The following is a 20,136-nucleotide window of genomic DNA, read 5'->3' as shown; positions in this document are numbered from 1 at the left end:
AAATAACAGCAACAACCTAAGATATAAAACCATAAACACCTGGTGGCTAAGTTATATGGCATAAACTCTAAGTGGTGGAAGCGCTATAACTTAGGACAGTGTCATGTAGAGTAGTGGTTAAAGAGCATGGACAGTGGAGTAATTTATTCATTCAGCACGTATTTCTTGAGTGCCCACTAAATGCTAGCCGTTGTTCTGGGCTCCAGGGACTCAGCTCTAAGCAACACAGAGGAGATTCCTGCTCTTATGTGGCTTACATTGCAGTGGTGTGGGCTTGCGTAACAAGTAGACAAACAGATGAAAGAGAAATTGCCAGAAATTTTAAGTACCTTAAGCCCCCGCCCAAAAAAAAAAAAAAAAAAACCCATTGCCGTCAAGTCAATTCCAACTCAGAAAGACACAATAAGACAGGATAGAACTGCCCCATAGAATTTCCAAGAAGTGGCTGGTAGATTCGAACTGACCTTTTGGTTAACAGCTGAGCTCTTAACCACTGCACCACCAGGGCTTCTAAGTGCTTTGAGGAACGTAAAATAAGATGCCATGATTAAAAAAAAACCAACAACTGAGGCGGGTAGTTTTAGACAGGCTAGGCTGGGAAGGCTTCTAAGAGATGACATTTGAGCTAAGATTTGAATGAAAAGCAAAGGGCTCTGCAAAGTTTTAGGGAAACATTCTACACAAAAGCCAGTGCAAAAGTTTTGAGGTGGGACTGAACTTGACCTTTTTTTTTCTTAAACCTTAGTATGGCTAGAGTATAAAGAACAAGGGAGGACGTAGTGCAAAATATGTTTTGAGAGGTAGCCAGGATCTTTGTGGTTGTGTAATCTTAGGCCAGTTATATAAGACCTCTGACCCTCAATGTTTTCATCTGTACAAGGGATATAATAATAGTATCCATGCAACAGGCACTATATAATACTAGGATGCTAGTATTACGTGTTATTAAATTAGATACGGTATGCAAAGCCCATAGCGCAGGTACACAATAAAAGGGGATGATCATTATATTTTTAGTCTTTAAGGCAGTAGGATAAGCATTTCAGAAGGAAAAAAGACTAAAGGAGGACTGGAGAAGTGAGGGTGGGCTTCACAGAGGAGAGTAACTAAAACTGTACCTGGCAGGGCAGGTAAGCTTTAGATAGAAGGGAGATGTCTTAGTCATCTAGTGCTGCCATAACAGAAATATCACAAGTGGATGGTTTTAACAAAGAGCAATTTATTTTCTCACAGTCTACTCGGTTACAAGTCCAAATTCAGGGTGTCAGCTCCAGGAGAAGGCTTTCTCTCTCTGTCGGCTCTGAAGGAAGGTCCTTGTCCTCAGTTTTCCCCTGGTCCAAGGAGCTTCTCGGGCACAGGGACCCCAGTGCTGCTTTCTTGGTGGCATGAGGTCCCCCACTCTCTACTTGCTTCCCTTTCCTTTTATCTCTTGAGAGATAAAAGGTGGTGCAAGCCACAGCCCAGGGAAACTCCCTTTACCTTGGGTCAGGGAGGTGACCTGAGTAAACGTGGTGTTACAATCCCACCCTAATCCTGTTAACATGAAATTACAATCACAAAATGGAGGACAACCACACATGGCCTGACCAAGTTGATACACACATTTTTGGGGGGATATAGTTCAATCCATGACAGGAAAGGTGATGGCATTTTATGCAAAAGCTACCTTGTGGGCAAATGCAACCCCATTGGAAAACCAAACCTCTTTTGGCTGAGTCAATTCTGACTCATAGCAACCCTGTAAACTATGGGGTGTGTGAGTATGTGTGTGTGTGTGTGTGTGTGAGAGAGAGAGAGAGAGAAAAATCTTATATAACAGGATGTGAAATCTTATATAACACAGGACACTTTACTCTCATATCAGGTGTTGAGGAGCCCTGGTGGTTCAGTGGTTCGGCTGCTAACCAAAAGATGGGCAGTTGGAATCCACCAGCAGCTCCTTGGAAACCCTTTGGAGCAGTTCTGCTCTGTCCTATAGGGTCTCTGTGAGTCGCTGTGAGTCAAGCAAATGCAGGACGTGCTAATAGACATGGAATATTTGCCCAGTGGTGAGGAGACCAACCTCATAGCAGAGTAAGATATACAAGGGACAAGATCATAGATGAGCCCTGGGAGTCATGTAGATGGGGAAGGCACCCCCAGCCCCCGAAGGACACCATGCAGAAGAGTAACATGACTTATGACTGCAATGTCAGGCATTCCCCAGATTGCATGGTTCAAGGTGGGCTGGGAAAGAGGGGTCCTGGCCACAAGGAAGGTTCTGGGAAGGCTCCAGGCAGAGGTGAGCATAAACCAGACAGTGCACAAATCAGGCATTCATGACAAGACCTCCCTTTCGGAAAGAAAAGGAATAATATGAATGGCGTTCTTTAATGACTTGGGCCAGCACCCTCCTGGTCAGCCCAGGGACAGCTTTCTAAACCTATACTGGGAGAAGAATGCCTTACCCAAGGACCTCCTCCACTTGTCTCCTTGGCAGTGGTGGTCAATGGTTCTAGTCTTTCCAAGAAGCCTGGCTCCAGATTGTCTTTAGTATACTCCTTTGCAAATGACAGCAAAGTCTATTTTTGAATTGTGACCAGTTTCGGAAGGTGTCTTGTGGCTATTGCTGTGTTTACTTTCAGAAGAAGTATGTACTAGGCTTTTGGAGGCAAAAGAAATTGGCCATTTCCACCTTTCTGGGGAACGGGCCTGGAAAATTGCTTATGTCTAAGGGTGTCTCCTTGGAATGTCTTGGTCACAAGCCTAGTTCTTTCTCTTGGTCTGGTAAATATTTTTGGAAAGTATTTTCTTTCAGAACTTTTCCCTCCATAAAACCACTGAGTCGGATCCCTCCCAGGATGCTGTCTGAATTGCCTTTTCCAGTCTAGATGCCACATCAGTCCTTGGCCATCTGTGAACTTCTCTCAATAGAGTAAGGCAAAGCTGAAGGGGACATTTTGTCCATGAAACTAGCTACTGTTTCTATCCTAGTCCACAGACCAAGAAGAGAAATAAAAAAATAGGCTGCAGTTACATAATAAAAGTAGCAATGATGGCAAACAAAAATCAACTCATTGTCACGTTAGAGGGTAGGGAGAGAGAAGCCCGAGATTCCAAGTGTCGGTACTTTCTTGTGTTCCACACGCAGGGCAAGTCTTTCACCCCTAGAGGGTGCTCACAGCCCTCCTGAAGCAGTAAGGCCTCAGTTCCCAGTCATGGTTCCCATCTGCTTCACCCACTTCATTATTTTCCTTCCCGTGTTTTGAAAGGTTTTGCTAGATAAGCTTTATTTGTGAAGAAATAACCAGTAGATTTTACAGCACAATTATGACTCTTGATCACTGTCCCTTCTAATGGGTCTGAGATGATTGTCCTTTCATTGATACAAAAAAAAATACCAAACCCATTGCTATCCCGTCAATTCCAACTCATAGCAACCCTATAGGACAGAGTAGAACTGCCCCACAGAGTTTCTAAGGAGCGCCTGGTGGGTTTGAGCTGCCGACCTTTTGGTTAGCAGCTGTAGCTCTCAGCCACTGTGCCACCAGGGTTTCCTCCATTGCCTTCACATAAAAAAATAATAAAAAAAAAATAGTGACCTTATATTTGAGTAGAACTGCCCCATAGGATTTCCAAGGAATGTGCCGACCTTTCTGGTTAGCAGCAGAATTCTTAACCACTGTGCCATCAGAGTTCCTTCATTGATAGAATTCTAGCGAAAAGGAAAGTTGTTTTGTGGTTGGCCCACACAGCTTGATAGGTGAATGGTCTCAGTTTAGTCTCAAAGACCATGCAACAACACGTCAACCTTGATTGTATCGCAGTGGTAGAATTATGGATATTTTTCACAGTTTTATTCTTCAAGACTTTCTCCTGTTAGTGAGATTGTGGATAGATTTTTAAAAATCTAATTTCTTATTTACCCTTTTTTTTAAAAAAAATTATATTAGACATACATCAATATTCCTATTATAAAAATGTAAGTTAAGGCCAGTCCCTATTCTTTTGACTACTTCCCCATTTGAATTGTAGTTTCTTCCACAGGGGTGACCACTGTTAGCAATTTGGCCTCTCTCTCTCCAGAGCTTTATCTAAGAATTTTCATCTAGATATAATTGTGTTTCGAGTGTGCTTCTGTGGTTAACATAATTGGTTTATGCCTGGTATATTTTTGTGCCACTTGCTTTATTCACTCTTGGATATCATTTCATGTAAGTTTGTATAAATATGCATTATGCTGTTTAAATGCTGCCACTATGTAAAAGCGTATACCAAAACCCACTGCCATTGAGTCAATTCCGACTCATAACGACTCTGTGGGGTTTCCAAGGCTGTAAATCTCTACGGAAGCAGACTAACACGTCTCTCCCATGAGGCCACGGGTGGTTTCCAACCGCCAACCTTTCAGTTAGCAGTCGATCGCTTTAACCACTGTGCCACCAGGGCTCCTCAAAAGCATATAGGACTATTTAAAATTAGTTTCATTTTCTGTAAAGGAACTTTTGACTCTTGATACTATCTGATATTTTAGGGGTGCAAATCCGCCAGGCGCTCCTTGGAAACTCTATGGGGCAGTTCTACTCTGTCCTATATGGTCTCTATGAGTCAGAATCAACTCGACGGCAGTGGGTTTGGTTTTTTTTTAAGACACACATTTACCATCTCTGAAACTGGGTATGTCGTTAAATCAATGGCATCCTAAACATGATAAAATATGGTGTAAGAATCCCTTATCTTTACCTTTTTTTTTTTACATACAAAAGCAATACTTCCAAGAACCTTCCCTTATGTCGCTTATATAAGCTTATTTATCTTCATAATATTCCTCCAAGGAAAGCTAAAGACAATTATCAGAAGCTTTATCTTATAATAACACAAAGACACACCTTTTCCTGTGTCACAACTGTTAAATGACAGAGACAGAGGCAACAATTATAACAGTTGATTCAACTCTCTAGTCTGATTTTTCTCCTCTATTGAAAGTCCTGGGTTCAAATCCCAGCTCTACCACTTTTCTGGCAGGCTTATTGTAAAATTTAGCATTAATATATTAAAAAAAAAAAATTCCAGCTTGGTTCTTAACACAAAGTAGTTACTCATTAAAGATAATCATAATTATTATCATTATTACTTATGGCCACTTTTCCTATCCATTTATACATGAATACAGCTTGGAATTTTCAGAATTAAAAAATATATATATATTATTTACTGAACAACCAGAATAAGTTGTAAAATGTCTTCCATCTCATTACCAGTGTTGTTATAATTTGACACCTCACCAGTGTCAGCGTGTTCTTAAGTTGAATTTTATGTGAGCAAGTAAAATGGGGTCTAGGCCCTCTGGGATTTATGGTCCAAAGCAAATCAACTAGTTGAACAACCTTGGAGAAGTCATGTAAACACTCCTGGGCTACGGTACCATCAGTCCTTTAGATCTCTGCGGTCAAAATCTAGGGAGAACTGTTAATACCCATGAACATGGAAAGGCTCTTGAGAAAATAAACAACACACTTCATTATCCCTAAGTCTATAATGTACATACAAAACTAGCACCCAGAGAGTATTTGATCATGTACTTTAAAAGAAAAGATGTAGTATTGTCTTTGTTAGTTTCCATTAAACCAGAAATTTTCCCCTTCTTGACTATATAAAACATTTCAGATTTTATATTTAAGAATAATTTAAGCATGAATATATTTAGTACCTACCATGTGCTAGACATTGTGCTAAGTGCTTTACTGAAATTATCAATTAGATTCTCACCACAAACCTAAGAGGTCTCCTCATGGTAAGAACGTGGACCTCAAGCTCCGATTTGTTAAGGCTAACGTCACTTAGGGCCTCAGTGGAGCAGGATTTGAACCCCAGTCTACGTGACCCTAAAGCCCAAGAAGACTCTTAACTTCAGCGGTAAGGATTGGGCTCCCAAGAAGCAAGCCTTCGTTGTTGGAACAAAGTAGCAAATAGCAAAAGAGAAAATATGGGAAGAAGTAATATTAATACAGTTTTTTCTGGGCTCTCTATTTTTCTTCATTTATTTCTTCCTTTTAATCTTAATTTTTTGAATAGGTGGTCTATTCACGTGGCTCAAAATTTAAAAGGTACAAAAAGATATGTAATGAAATGTCTGTCCCCTCACCACCCAGAATTTTATCTTCAAAGGTATCCCATTGTTATCAGTTTCTTGTTTCTCATCCCAGAAATATTTTAAACACATGCATAAAAAAAAGTACACATGCATACACACACATAAATCTATTTTTAATACAAAAAATGGCAATATACTACACTCAGTTATGCATCCTACTTTTTCATTTAACAGCATACCTTGGAAATTGTTCAAAATAAGTTTGTAAAGAGGTTCTCAGTCCCTTTTTTATGGCTGCGTTGTATTTCATTGTACAGTTTAAAGTAATTTTTTTAAACAATGCCCTATTGGTCATTTAGGTTATATCTAGCCTTTTGCTCTTACAAACAGTGCCACAGTGAGTGACTTTATATAGGTCATTTTTCACATGTGCATCTTTATCTTGATCAAGTTCTGAAAATGGAAATGCTAGTTCTGAGGGAGGCACTTTTGTAATTTGGTAGAAGTTGCTAAATTGGCCTTATTGCCGGTTGGAACAGGTTAGGCTCCTACCGTCAATGTATGAGGAACTCTTCCCACAGCGTGGCCAGGACCGTGTGGTGGTGAAGTTTTCTCTGACTTTCTGTTTAACGCTTCTTCTTTTCTTTGCTCTCCCAGAGGTCAGCAGAAGTGGCTACAATTAGATCACCGCGTTCTTGATCACGATTTGCCCAAGAAACCAGGCCCAGCCATTTTGTACTTTGCCGTGAGGTACGTATCCATAGATGTGTCCAGAATTCCTGCTCCTCCCCCTATGCCCCTATTATTTTTAAAACATTTCTGGTCATCAGAGATAGAGGATAAAAAGAGAAGAGACCTATGAAAACATTATTCTGTAAACGAGATTCTGTGCTGTTCTGGCCTGGGGACCAAGTTACCATAGATACTGTGTAGAACTGTGTTCTTTGAAGATGAAAGCCAGAATAACCTTCCTTTATTCCTCGAAGCCACTTAGGTCAATTTAAGGCTGAAAAACATAGGTAGTATGTTTTAATACATAAGCCTGTTTCTCACTCAGCAGTCTTTTAGGATTCTTATTTTTTTGAAAAAACGGCAAACATCTGCTGTTACTTTCTTTGAAGGAGTAATGTTTTCTACAGGCTGTGGACATAATTGAATTTGATGCAGGTTCACACCTTCATTTGAATAGAAGATAAAATGCAAACAAATGCTCCCAGAAAGAATTATCTTCAGCAGAGATCTGAATTCTGCTGACAAGCAGAGAGGCTTTGGAGAATAATGCAAAGGAATTCTTGACTGGTTCTCTGAGTTCTGTTTGGGCAAGACACTTACCATATGCTTGTTGTTGTTAGCTGGTGTGGAGTTGGCCCTGACGCGGGCCCTATTTCATGGCAACCCCATGCACAACGGAGGGAACGCAACATTGTCTGGTCCTGTACCACCATCCCCGTGATTGGTTGCTGATCAGACAATGTTCCTTTGTGGCCCATAGGAGTTTCATTGACTGATTTTCAGAAGTAGATCACAAGACCTTTCTTCCTAGTCCGTCTTAGTCTGGAAGCTCTGCTGAAGCCTGTTCGGCATCGCAGCAGCCCGCAGACCCCCGCTGACAGACAGGTGGTAGCTGCGCATGAAGCACGTTGGCCGAGGGTGGAATCCAGGTCTCCTGCGTGGATGGGGAGGATAGTACCACTGAACCACCAGTCCCTCTAACCATATGGGACCTCAGATATTTCCTCCTGAAATGAATGCATTCAACTAAATTAGTGATTTCTCAAAACCAGCCCATGATGGAAATATTTTTTAGCATTAATTATTCAAAATTTAGGATTAAAAAAATGTTATCAAAAGGAACTCCCATGTTTCTCTACCTCACTTAAGGAATAAAACTTACCAATAAAGTTGAAAGCCCCTTCTCATACACTGGTTGCCTACTCCTGGCTTCCTGAATTTGGTAACAAATTTCATGATAAATTTTGTTTTCCTGGTCTGAAGCCAAATATGATCAAATAAGCTAAGGTACTAGGTTTCTCGGAAACCCTGGTGGCTTAGTGGTTAAGTGCTATGGCTGCTAACCAAAGGGCTGGCAGTTCGAATCCACCAGGTACTCCTTGGAAACTCTATGGGGCAGCTCTACTCTGTCCTATAGGGTCGCTATGAGTCGGAATCCACTCGACGGCACTGGGTTTGGTCTGGTTTTTTTAACTAGGTTCTCACCTCTAGGTATGTTTTCATGAAGCTAGATCATCAGCCTGAAGAACAGGCCTAGATTCTGAGATTTCTATTATTTTCTGGATGTTGAAAACATACTGTATTTCATGACATGATGATGGAAGGCCCCTGTTTTGATTTTTGGGGTTTTTTTTTTTTTTTTTTACTGGGATTACCTGCAAAAATCATGTCGATTTCCACAAACACCTTTTTTTGTAAATTTAGTCTGTTCCATGAAATCCAAAAGTCTCAGAATCAGATTTCCTATTTTTTATTTTTTAAAGGATCTTTTCTTAGATGAATTGATGGTGGTTGTGGATGGTAGCTGCTCTTACTCAACAAATAAAGTATTGGCAAGCCCCCCTGTGTTATTTTACTGATTGATTAAGATTTTATTTTGTTTTAGGTGAACGTTTGCAGAGTGAGTTAGTTTCTCATTCAACAAACTGTACACAAAGTGCTCCAGGATATTGGTCGCAATCCCCACACTGTGTCAGCACTCTCCCTGGGTTCCCCGTCTCGTCTGGTTTCCCTTCCCCTTCCTGCCTTCTCATCTTTACTTTTGGGCAAATGTTGCCCTTTTGGTCTCGTATAATTGTTTGTTCTATGGAGGAGCATGTTCTTTTCGAGTGTTATTGTTTATTTTATAGGCCTGTCTGTCTCTTGTTTGGCTGGAAGTGGTTTCCGGGAAGGGCTGCAGTTCTAAGTCGGAGGGGTGACTTAGGGCCATGGTCTTGAGGTTCCTCCAGACTCTATCAGACTAGTAAGTCTGGTCTTTTTTTACGAATTTGATTTTTTGTTCTGCATTTTTCTCCCATTCTGTCCCAGACCCTCTATTGTGATCCCAGTCAGAGCAGCTGGCATGTTTTTTATTTTATTTTATTTTGTTGTTCCTGTTAACAGCTCTGAAATCTGATTTAGAATTTTTTTCTTACCAGAAAAGGTCATGTTTTTAAAACCCAGGAAGACGGTAGCATCATGATAATTTGTCCAGGAGCACAGCTGGAATGGAAAAGCGCAGAGAAATCCTAAATTAAAATATAGGAGTTTCCTGGACACGAAGCTCGGGTACATGGAAATGGAGAAAAAGGAAAACACAAATGAGCAAGCAGTAGGAAACATTGCATATTAGTAATTAAGCAAGGGCAGAGAATAGCAACGTTTTAATCTCATACCATATGGAGAAATGACTCAATATAAAAAAGATACATTTTTTTCACAAAGAATTACATTATCACTGTAAACAGTTCAGACTATATGAAAGTATAGAGGGAACAGGGCAAGTTACTCTCCACCAGCCTTTGACCTTCACTTCTCCCCTCAATTCGCTCCTCTTCTTAGAGGAAGTGAGAACAGTAAAGTCGTTTGGTGATTTTTTTTTTTTAAACTTGGCCATTGTTCCTCGGGTCTGTAAAAATCTGGAGTCCCTTAGTGGTGCAAATGGTTAAAACCTTTGACTGTTAACTGAAAGGTTGGTGTTTCCAATCCACCCAGAAGCACCTCGGAAGAAAGGCCTGGGGATCTCTGTCTGAAAAATCAGCCACGGAAACCCCTGTGGAGCACAGTTCTGCTCTGTTACACACGGAGTGGCCATGAGTGAGTGTCGACTAGACAGCAGTGGCTTTTACCATTTTACTACTTTATTCCTTTTCACTTCCATCATTTCTATCTAGTCTCCTATTAAACATTTAGTCTGTTTCCGGTTGTCTGTATTAAAAAATATTTTTTTCCAGTTGCCGCTGAGTTGATTGCAACCCATGGCGCTCCCGTGTGTTGCATAGTAGAACTGTGCTCTATAGGGTGATACTAAAATGTAGATTGCAGTTAACATCCTTGCCCTTTCATCTTTGTGCACACGTGTACATCTCCTACTGAGTAACTCCCTCGAGGTGAAATTTCTGGGTCACAGCATTACGTCTTCAGAGCATTGAACAAGTACCATTTCTTTAAAAAAAAAAAATGTAACCGGATTTGTGTACTAGTTCTTTGATAACTAGGATCTGGTTTGTTTTGGGTCTCAGAATACCAGGGGAGAAAACCTTTGTCTTCCCATTTGTGCTGTCATTCAAAAGGCTGCTCTGTGTTTTACAAGTAGGTTCCTGAGATTCCGGAGTGACCTGGTGCTTGTTTATGAGTTTCAACACTCACTTACACAGGGCTATCTTGACAGTGTCCCGTAATCACTTGGCATTTTTTTTCCTTAACTGCTCTCATGTTCAAAACCCTTATCAGGTTTTTAATTATTCACTTAATTCTTCCTTCCAACAGTATAGTGAGATCATAATAGTTCTAAGTTATTATTCCAATTAAGTACTTGTTGTCACTCCAATTTAATTAAAGAAAAGATAAAGCAAAAGCACGAGCCAAAAAATTAAGAGAATGGAGTGAAAAATAGTGTTTGGAGGTTTTACCAGTGGGATTTCATACACCCTCAATGAAGTAAGCTGCCTCTCAGAGGGTCTCTAGCAACTCTTCTGAGAAAACAGAACTATTGGTGATGGTTCCATCTCAATAGACACCACCATCAAGCCTTCAGGTTGCCTATGTTGACCAAAGGTCCCTCGGTGGTGCAGAGGGTTTGCATTCGACTACTAACCTAAAGCTTGGCAGTTTGAACCCACCCAGCAACACAGTGGAAGAAATTCCTGACAATCTGCTTCTGTAAAGATTACAGCCAAGGAAACCCTATGGAGCAGTTCTACTCTGTCATAGATGGGGCTGCTATGAGTCACAGTTGACTCGATGGCACCAGGTTTGGCCTTGAGTTGTTGACTAAACTTACAGTCACTGAAAAATAGAACCCAGGATAGAATTTAGCTCAGTTTTATATTTGGTCATTGCAGGTGCCTCTGGAGATACAGAGGATCTCTTTTGATATCAAGGTCATTGCCTCTTGCATCAGCAAAGCATTGTTGCACGCACTGGAACATGGAGCCTGGGAGCCCCTCATTCATGAATACTGAGGTGTACAACCATTGAGTAGTTGATACGCAATGTTATTTTTAATGCAAACAATTAAAAATATCTAATTTTTTTTAATTGCCCAACAATGGAAGTTCAGCTAAATACCTGACATTTATACAGTGAACAACTGCTCACTTTAATAAAAGAGATGAGATTAAAAGTATATTACATTTCAAAGCTCTCCAGAGGGAGAGTCAAGGTATATCTAAACCATCTGGGGCCATTTTTCAAACTACACAGTCACTCCCTTCCAACCCCCAAGTCCCTCACTTACCCTGATTCTAATATAGGGCCCGGGGTGGGGAGGGGAGACATTGCCAAGTCCCTCTTCCTGCCCCTGCCACATAAATCACAACTTTAATGAGCCACTATTGTCAGAGATGTTGCAATGTATCTTATCTCTAAGGCATCTTGGAGCTGAAAAAAAAAAAAAAAGATTGAGAACCACTATATCTACACATAGGGACCCTAGATGACAGAGTAGAACTACCCCATAGGGTTCCCCAGGCTGTAATCTTTACAGGAGCAGATTGTCAGGTCTTTTCTCCCTTGGATCAACTAGGTGGATTCAAACTGCTGACCTTTCGGTTAACAGCCAAGTGCTTAACCATTGTGCTACCAGGGCTCCTTATCTATAAAAAAAATTTACACAGGCCATGGAAAGAAGTTCAACTTAGCGTGTTAAATTTTTTTTTTAAGGTGCTGTGTTTTATAAACACACATAGATATGTAAGTGCTTGGAAAGGAAGAGCTGGAAGGAGCTACGTCAAACTGTCAAGAATCACTCACCCCTTCTTTTATTATTTATTGAACAACTATGTTGTGCTCTACCCTGTCCTAATTTGGGGCTACAACAGTGAACAAGGTAAAAGTCTCTGCCGCCATAAGCAGCAAACAAACAAAGATTTATTATGTAGTGCCAACTGGTTCATTCATCTGATAAATACTCTTTGAGTTCCTGCTAGGTGTCTGGCCCTGTTCTAGATGCAGGGGATACAGCAGTGGTCAAGAAAGTGACAGATCCTGCCCACGGAACCCTTACATCCTGGTGGGGGAGACTCACACTAGATAAAGTAATTTACAAAGATGTATCTTCTGCTGAGGCTGCTTACGTACGATGATACACCTCATGGGATTTGCTTCCTTGGTTTGGAGGTTTAGGATCATGGTTTCATGGGACATCCCAGTTAATTGGCCTAATAACATGTTTTGTGCTTCTGCCCTACCTCCTAGTTCTTTGTGTAGTTCCTGGGGTCTTAAAAGCGTACAAGCGGGCTTCCAAGGCACAACAATTGGTTTTTATTCTGCTGGAATAACAGAGGGAGAAGGAGAGTCAGGAATAGGAGGCAATGGATGTGTGGCTAATTGCCTCCATGAACAACTGCCTCCTTTGCAATGAGACCAGAAGAAGTGGATGTGCCTGGCCACTGGTATCAAATGTTTTGATCAAAGAGTCTATAGAAGACTCCTGATCAAAAGGGGGAAAATGTAGAACAGAATTTCAAATTGTTGTGGACTCTAGACTTTCTGGAACCGTGGAGGGTGTATGAACCCCTGAAACTGTTGCTCTGAGGTAATCTTTAAACCAACCAAAGGTATCCCCTGAAGTCTTCTTTAAACTAGCTTAACTAGTAAATGAGGAGTCCTAGTTACACAGTGATTAAAGTGCTTAGCTGCTAACACAAAGGTCAGTGGTTAGAACCCACCAGCTGCTCCATGGGAGAAAGATGTGGCAGTTGGCTTCCGTAAAAATTACAGCCTTGGAAACTGTGGGGGGCAATTGTACTCTGTCCTATGAGGTCGCTATGAGTTGGCATCAAGTTGATGGCTGTGGGTTTGGTTCTGGTTTAACTAGTAAATAATGTCTGCCTTGAGCATTGTGCTCTTTTAAGAACTATCTTTATGGGATGAAATTAACAACAGCAACTCAAAAAAAATTAGATAGGAAACTTAAGGGGCAGTGAGCTTATATTAAAGAGGGAGGAACAATTTGGAAAAGGAGGGTTAGAATGGTTGCACAACTTGAAGAATGTCCTCAGTGTCACTGAATTGTCCATGTAGAAATTGTTAAATTGGTGTATGTTCTGCTGTGTATATTCTCTGCAACAAAAACAAAAAATAAATTAAATTTTAGAAAGGTATTTCTTAGGCGAGACGGAGGGAGGGGCTATGAAGAAGAGGGCATTAGGGCAGGGGAAGAGGGAGTTAGCTCAGCAGGTCTGCAGTTCAAAATGGTCAGGCAAGGTCTCTCAAACAAGGTGACATCCAGCAAAGACCTGGAGGAGGAGAAGCAGGGAGCCCCGCAGGTTTCTGGGGAGGAGTGTCTAGGCGGAGGGAACAGCGAGCGCACAGGCTGTGTGAACCAGGAGCTCTGAGACAGTCCTGTGTCTGGACGGAACATAGAAAAGGAGATGGCACGGGGCTGGGCAGCAGAGCGCTGGGGCAGCGGAGCTTTAGGGCCTGTGGGTTTTGAGCTTGAGAGTGTAATAATCCCATTTACATTTTAACTGACTCATTCAACCAGCTGTGTTGAGGACAGACTTGGAACCAGCAAGGGGGACACAGGAGACCAGTTAGGAAGCTGTTTGTGATGGTCCAGGCCAGAGATGACTGTGGCAGACCAGGCTGGAGATGGTAAACGTGGTCTTGGGCCAGTTTGTTGTGAGAATTAACTGCCCCGTATGGTTTCCAAGGAGGGCCTGGTGGATTCAAACTGCTGACCTTTTGGTTAGCAGCTGTAGCTCTGAACCACTGCGCCACCAGGGTTTGCTAAGAGAGATCGGGGGTACAAAATGATTTGCAAGGCATTATGCAAATACAAGACAACCTTCTTTTTTAATTGTAGCATTCATGAAAAAGACAAGTAGCAGCATATGGTTCTGCTCTCAAGAAGTTTTCTCTCTATTGAAATGCAGCATTTATCCTGTGGCTGACAGTGAGTTAATATCTTACTCATATTGTCTAATTTGGAGTCCCTGAGTGTTGCAAATGGTTAATGCACTTGGCTGCTCACTGAAAGGTTGGAGGTTCATGTTCACCCAGAGGCACCTCAGAAGAAAAGCCTGGTGATCTACTTCCAAAAATCAGCCATTGAAAACCCTATGGAACACAGTTCTAGTATGGCACACCTGGGGTCGCCATGAGTCAGAATCTAGTTACTGGACTGATTTCATCCTGAGCTAAACGCTGGGGTCCTGCAGACTTGGGGTAAGACTTTTCTGGTTAATACCCACATGCTGTTCTACACAGAGGAAATAAAGCATTTCAGGTGAAGGCACTTTGCTTTCTTTTTGTGAACTTCAGGATTAAACCTTTGTCTTTCCTGCAGTTAAAGAATCTCAAAGATATGTGCTGACTATGTATGTGTTCTATGCACATACATTTATGTACCAGATTTTATTGAACTCATTCTCTGTGTCCATGTGAGTCCACACTCCCCCACGTTTCTGGGGGACTTCTTCAGGCTGAGGGTTGTTAGCTCTATGCTGTAAATTATCTCCTGCAAACATGTGGGTCTCTTCTGTAATGCAGCCCAGATGTGAGCATTAGAAGGGCTTGATAGCAAGCAGGCGCAGGCAGTCGTTTAAGTAGAAGGACGGGCTATGGCATGACCTCATTGGAAAGGCTCCCACTCCCTCAGGGGAGGGCATCCAGCGGTGGCTCCGGCTGGTACCACCTAGCCCCACTCAAAGCAAGGCTCTCTTTTGGCATCTTTCAGCTCCTTATTCTTCTGAATACCTCTGCCTTTTTTTTTTTTTTTTTTTTGGCCTTCCCTGCCCTCCTCCCTTTTCTTTCTCTTCTTTCCAAGCCACCTTTTGGTCTTCCTGCCCCTCTTTCTCTCCTCCTCTTCCCAAGTCACCTTTGCTGTGCCCTGGGATTGTAAGCGGGCACTCAGTGGTACCCTAGGCATTCCCTGTGACCCTAAGTGCTGAGAACAGCCCACTGCATTAGTGGGGAATTGGGAAGTAATCGTGGCGAGGGCTGGTCCCTTTCTGTCAAAGTTGCTGCATGTATCCAAACCAAACCCACGGCCGTGGAGTCGATTCCCACTCAAAGCAACCCAGTAGGACAAAGTAGAACTGCCCCATAGGGTTTCCAAGGCTGTAAATCTTTACGGAAGCAAACTGTCACATCTTTCTCCCAAGGAGCTGCTGGTGGGTTTGAACCACTGACCTTTGGGTTTGCAGCCAAGTGCTTAACTACTGTGCCATCATTGCTCTGCTGCACATAGGTACTATAGTGCCTTTGAAAGACGGCCGAATGCCTTTTCGTTGCTCTCTGCCTGGCTTGGGAACGCTACCAGTTACCAGTTGCCATTGGCTCAACTCCAACTCATGATGACGCCTGTGCTCCATAGTGTTTTCAATGGCTGATTTTTCTAAAGTAGCTCACCAGGACTTTTGTGAGGCACCTATGGGTGGACTCCCGCCAACCTTTAAGTTAGCAACAGAGCACATTAATGGCTTGCACCACCCAGGGATTTCTGGGTATTTGGAACTTCAGGCCTTTAGGAAGAGCTAAGTCCAAGGAAAAATCATGACCACAACCTCTGTGTCCCCATCATTCTGCCAGATTTTTTGTTTTGCTTTGTTATTGTGATAAAAATAGACACAACATAAAATTTGCCATCTTAACCATTTTTAAGTGCCATCCTAACCATAATTCAGTGGCATTAATTACATGTACAGTGTTGTTCAGCCATCACCACTGTCTACTTCCAAAACTTTTCCATCACCCCAAAAAGAAACTCTGTACCAGTGAGCAGTAATTTCCCATCTCTCACTCCCTCCAGCCTCTGGCAATCTCTAATCTACTTTCTGTCTGTATACACTTGGCTAGTCTAGATATTTCACGTAAGTAGGATCAGGAAATATTTATCTTTTTGTTTTCTGGCTTATTTCACTCAGCGTAATGTTTTCAAGATTCATCCACGTCATAGCACATACCAGCACTTCCTTTCTCTTTATGGCTGAGTGATATTCCCTTGTATGTACCACCTTTTGTTTATTCATTCACCACCAGATTTTTTTTTAAGAGAGCTGGATATATGAAGCACAACACCGCATGTAAAGATTATGATAAACAGAGATTTATTGCTATGGAAAGGGGTTGCCAATGTATTCTAGGGAAGAGAAGTAGACCACAAAATAGTATGTGGAACACGATTGCACGTTTATTAAATATTTGTATAGATGGAGGGGGAAGAAGGTAAAAATGTTAACAGTAGTTAACCTCTAGGTAAGATGAGTATAGGAATAATTCTTACTTCCTTTTGCTCGTCTGAATTTTTTTCCCCTACAATGAACATATTACTTGACAAAAGTATTTTTTTGTTTGTTTTTATGCACATGTGAGGAGTGATAAAAGAAAAGAAAAAATGCTTGTGAGTGGACAGCTGTGAATTATTTTAAAGCTATCAGAGAGTAGGTAATTTACAATGCCAAAAGCACAGGAAAGCATCTCTTCTTGGAGGAATTCGACTAAAAAGCCCAGAGAAATAACTGGTTCCTCCCACGTTAGGGTCAGCAGATGCTACCTGAGGGGGACATGGGAGCAGCCAGAGCCCTTTGCCAACACTCCCACCTGAATGCGTAAGATCCTAGCACCTAGGGGGTGAGGTTGTTGGCTGCCTTAGTATCTATCGCGGTTGCCTAGGGGCCAACCCATTCTGAACTTCCAGGCAGTTGTTCGGTGACTCCATTTTTGAGGATCCAACATCCTAATTCATAGGAGAGTTCAATAAAGAGCCCTTCAAAACTCATGTTCGGTCTTGATTCCAGTTTCTTCCAGGATTATATGCCTCAATGTGCCCTGATCAAATGTCAGAAATTGTTTGTGGGAACCTGCTCACTCTCCTCTCTGACCTCCCTCTTTTTCCTTAGGTAAATGTGCCTAGTGTTTCAGCAGTTTTAAGAAACGGGATAGGGCATGAATGCTTCCAGGAAGGGTGTGTGTGTGTGTGTCAGGGCAATGAAGAGTATGAGGGTGACATCAGAAGGGCAGAAGGAAAGAATTGATATCCTGAAGAGTGACGGAGGCAGAAGAGTGTAGAAGTTAAAAGATTGGGCTTTACCAAAAATTTAAAAAAAAAAAAATCCGTTGTCATAGAGTTGATTCCGAGTCACAGTGACCTTTTAGGGTTTTTCAGTAGTGGCACTATTGACTTTTGGGCCAGATAATTCTTAGCTGCGGGGCTGTGCTGTGCATTGTAGGGTGTTTAGCAACACCATTAGCCTTCACTCACGATAAGCCAGCAACATCCCTTGAGTCGTGACAATCAAAAACACCCATCTGCAGATGTTGGCGGATCTCCCTGGGAGGGATTTTGGCCCCTTCCCTTGTTGAGAACCACTGCTTAGCATCACTCTTAGGTTCAAATCCCAGCTCTTCCACTTATTAGCCGTGGGGCTTTGACACCCTCTTTGGGCCAGTTTCCTCACTTGTAAGATGGAGTTGGTGGTAGTACCTACCTCCTTCATGGGGTTGTCAGAGGGTTACACATATTAACATAGAACCTAACACAGAGAAGACCCTCCATAAATGTTAGCTACTTTTATGTTATAAATAACAGAGACCGCCTCTACCACATGTTTAATGGATGAAAAATTCCATAATGTGATATATGGCCTTTGAATAGGGAAGGTTGGAGACTTTCTGGCTTGGATCTGACCCATTCATCTTTGCAGTGGGTGGAGAATTTCATCATTTATCTTCATTACGCCCAGCTCTTCCCTTTCTATCCGACTTGCCTGTCCTGCCTCCTCTCCCTTCTGCCTCTCAAAGTATCTGCCTCTGCTTTCCTCCTGGAGTACCGAAGCAGGATGTTTTGAAGCAAAGAGGCAAGCACTTGGAATTCACATGACCTTAATACTTGGCGTTGCCTAGGTGAGATGACTCTCCCCTTTCAGAGAGCGAGGCCCTCCTGTTCCCAGGCCTCCAGCCCTTCCCAAGAGAATTCAGAGTCACATTGTACGAGAGGAGAGCATCAGGGCAGGTTCCTGCAGGTTTACCTGGAGGGCACGCTCTGCTTCTCCTAGCAATTCAGAACTGAGGGAGGGTGTTCCTGACAGGGGAGCACATTGAAGAAGCAAATAGCACTTCCCCTGGGGATTTTCAAAGACCACTCCCCTCCCAGAGATGAAAGGGAACATATTGGACTTCCGTAAAAGTATAAGTACCATATAATTGCTTGGAGAAAGTGGAATACACTTAAATTACACTTCAGTCTCCATCATGCCTCGTGAGGTGAGACTATGACGTTGCAGGGTCATTACACCCTGTAAGCAGAGATCTCGCTGCGCACAATCTGGATGAGAATCTGATAGAAACCTCCTTGGGCAAGTGGCTGCAGCCGGTGCCTAAAATGACCCACAATGGCTGAGCGAAACCTAGGATGAGGCGCTAATTTCGCCCTCACTGGACGCCAGTCACGCACTCAGCAGTACTCAGAATGCAAAACAATTGAGCAATCCTTGCCCAGTTCACCTACTTTGAAGATATGCAGACATAGCAAAGGCCCTGGAAAGCTAAGAAAATGTACTCAACTGGGGGGAAAAAAGTAATAACTGGTCAGAAGAGGATTTGTTTTAGAGTATTTTCCTATTGTAACATTTTGCTTCCTTGAGAGAAAGAGTTTAGGAAAGACACCTGACGTTTCCATTCTTGTTTTTACAGTTGAAGCTTTAATGAAGGTCTCAGCTAAGTCAGTGCCTTTTATTGTAGTGAACCCATAGAGCAGAGCAGTAATAATAATAGACTAATAATTACTGACACCTATTTTTTTTATTTGCTGCTGAACTACAGCCACCTACTGTGTTGAGATGTTTAAAACATCTCTCCTTTCTTTGATATAGGCAGTAAGTGGGGAAAGTGAGTCACCGAGGGACTAAGCACCTGGCCCAAGGTCCCAAGACCAATAATTGCTGGAGCTAGGATTCAAACCTGGGTCTGCTTGGCTCCCAGTGTTGACTTTTGACCACTATGCATAAACACCACAAGATGGAAATATTCACCACCTAAATGTACACAGGGGTCATTGGTGGTTCGGTGGTAGAATTCTTGCCTTCTGCGAGGAAGACCCAGCTTCCATTCCCCACCAATGCACCTCGTGAGCAGCTAGCTGCCACTGTCAGTGGAGGCTTGTATGTTGCTCTGATGCTGAACAGGTTTCGGTGGAGCTTCCAGACTCAGATGGACTAGGAAGAAAAGTCTAGCAATATACTTCCAAAAATCAACCCATGAAGATGTCATGGATCACAGGGGTTGGATCCACAGCCAATCACGGGGTGGCGCAGAACCACCAGGGTTTCATTCCATTGTGCATGGAGTCCCCGTGAGCCGGGGGCCAACTCCAGGCAGCTGACGACAACAACAAATGTAAGTGACCATTCAAAGAACAGCCCATCACAGAGAAGCCGAGTTTTCTACTTCTTGACTTGCATGTCCTGTCTTCTGGCTGACACCTGGCTCCAAGCCACCTTGTCGTGTTGTGTGCTGTGATGTTGTGTTATCACTGATGAATGATTAGGTGAACACTATGTCCCATCAAGAAAAGAAAAGAAAAAAATACTAATGGGAGGAGCAGCAAAAGTTGAGCAAAACCTTCCTCAAGCAAATTCTCATCTCAGGAAATTGTACTTTTTAAGCTTTGTGAGGTTTGTCTCTAAAATACATGCCTGTTTAGAAAGACCGGGTTCTATCTGAGGCTGAAAATTCAACCATGGGCTTCAGCTTAACAAAATCCTAGTGAAGTCGCTCACCTTAAGCGTGCAGAAAGGGAGCGGTATGTCGTTTTGCAAAAAGGCGCTGAGACAAAAGGCCTTTATGAGTCTGGGATAGTCGTTTTCATTTCATTAAGAAGCCCTAGATTTTGTTTTCAGTTCATGGTA

At 42.4% G+C, this 20,136-nt stretch overlaps 1 protein-coding gene across 13 annotated transcripts in view; it reads left to right on the top strand.

The window, feature by feature from the left end:
* Nucleotides 1–20,136, top strand: part of FRMD4B (FERM domain containing 4B) — a 386,278-nt gene that overhangs the window by 233,729 nt on the left and 132,413 nt on the right. For all 13 annotated transcript variants that reach the window (XM_049863176.1, XM_049863181.1, XM_049863177.1 and 10 more), the window contains one exon: nucleotides 6,731–6,823. In XM_049863176.1, coding sequence (XP_049719133.1) covers nucleotides 6,731–6,823 — 93 coding nt within the window. The remainder of the gene's footprint in view (nucleotides 1–6,730; nucleotides 6,824–20,136) is intronic.

The sequence above is a fragment of the Elephas maximus genome, chromosome 20 (genome assembly GCF_024166365.1).
Source record: "Elephas maximus indicus isolate mEleMax1 chromosome 20, mEleMax1 primary haplotype, whole genome shotgun sequence".
In the NCBI taxonomy this organism is placed as follows: Eukaryota; Metazoa; Chordata; class Mammalia; order Proboscidea; family Elephantidae; genus Elephas; species Elephas maximus.
Note: the sequence above shows the minus strand (reverse complement) of the source record. Positions and strands in the feature narration are given on the sequence as shown.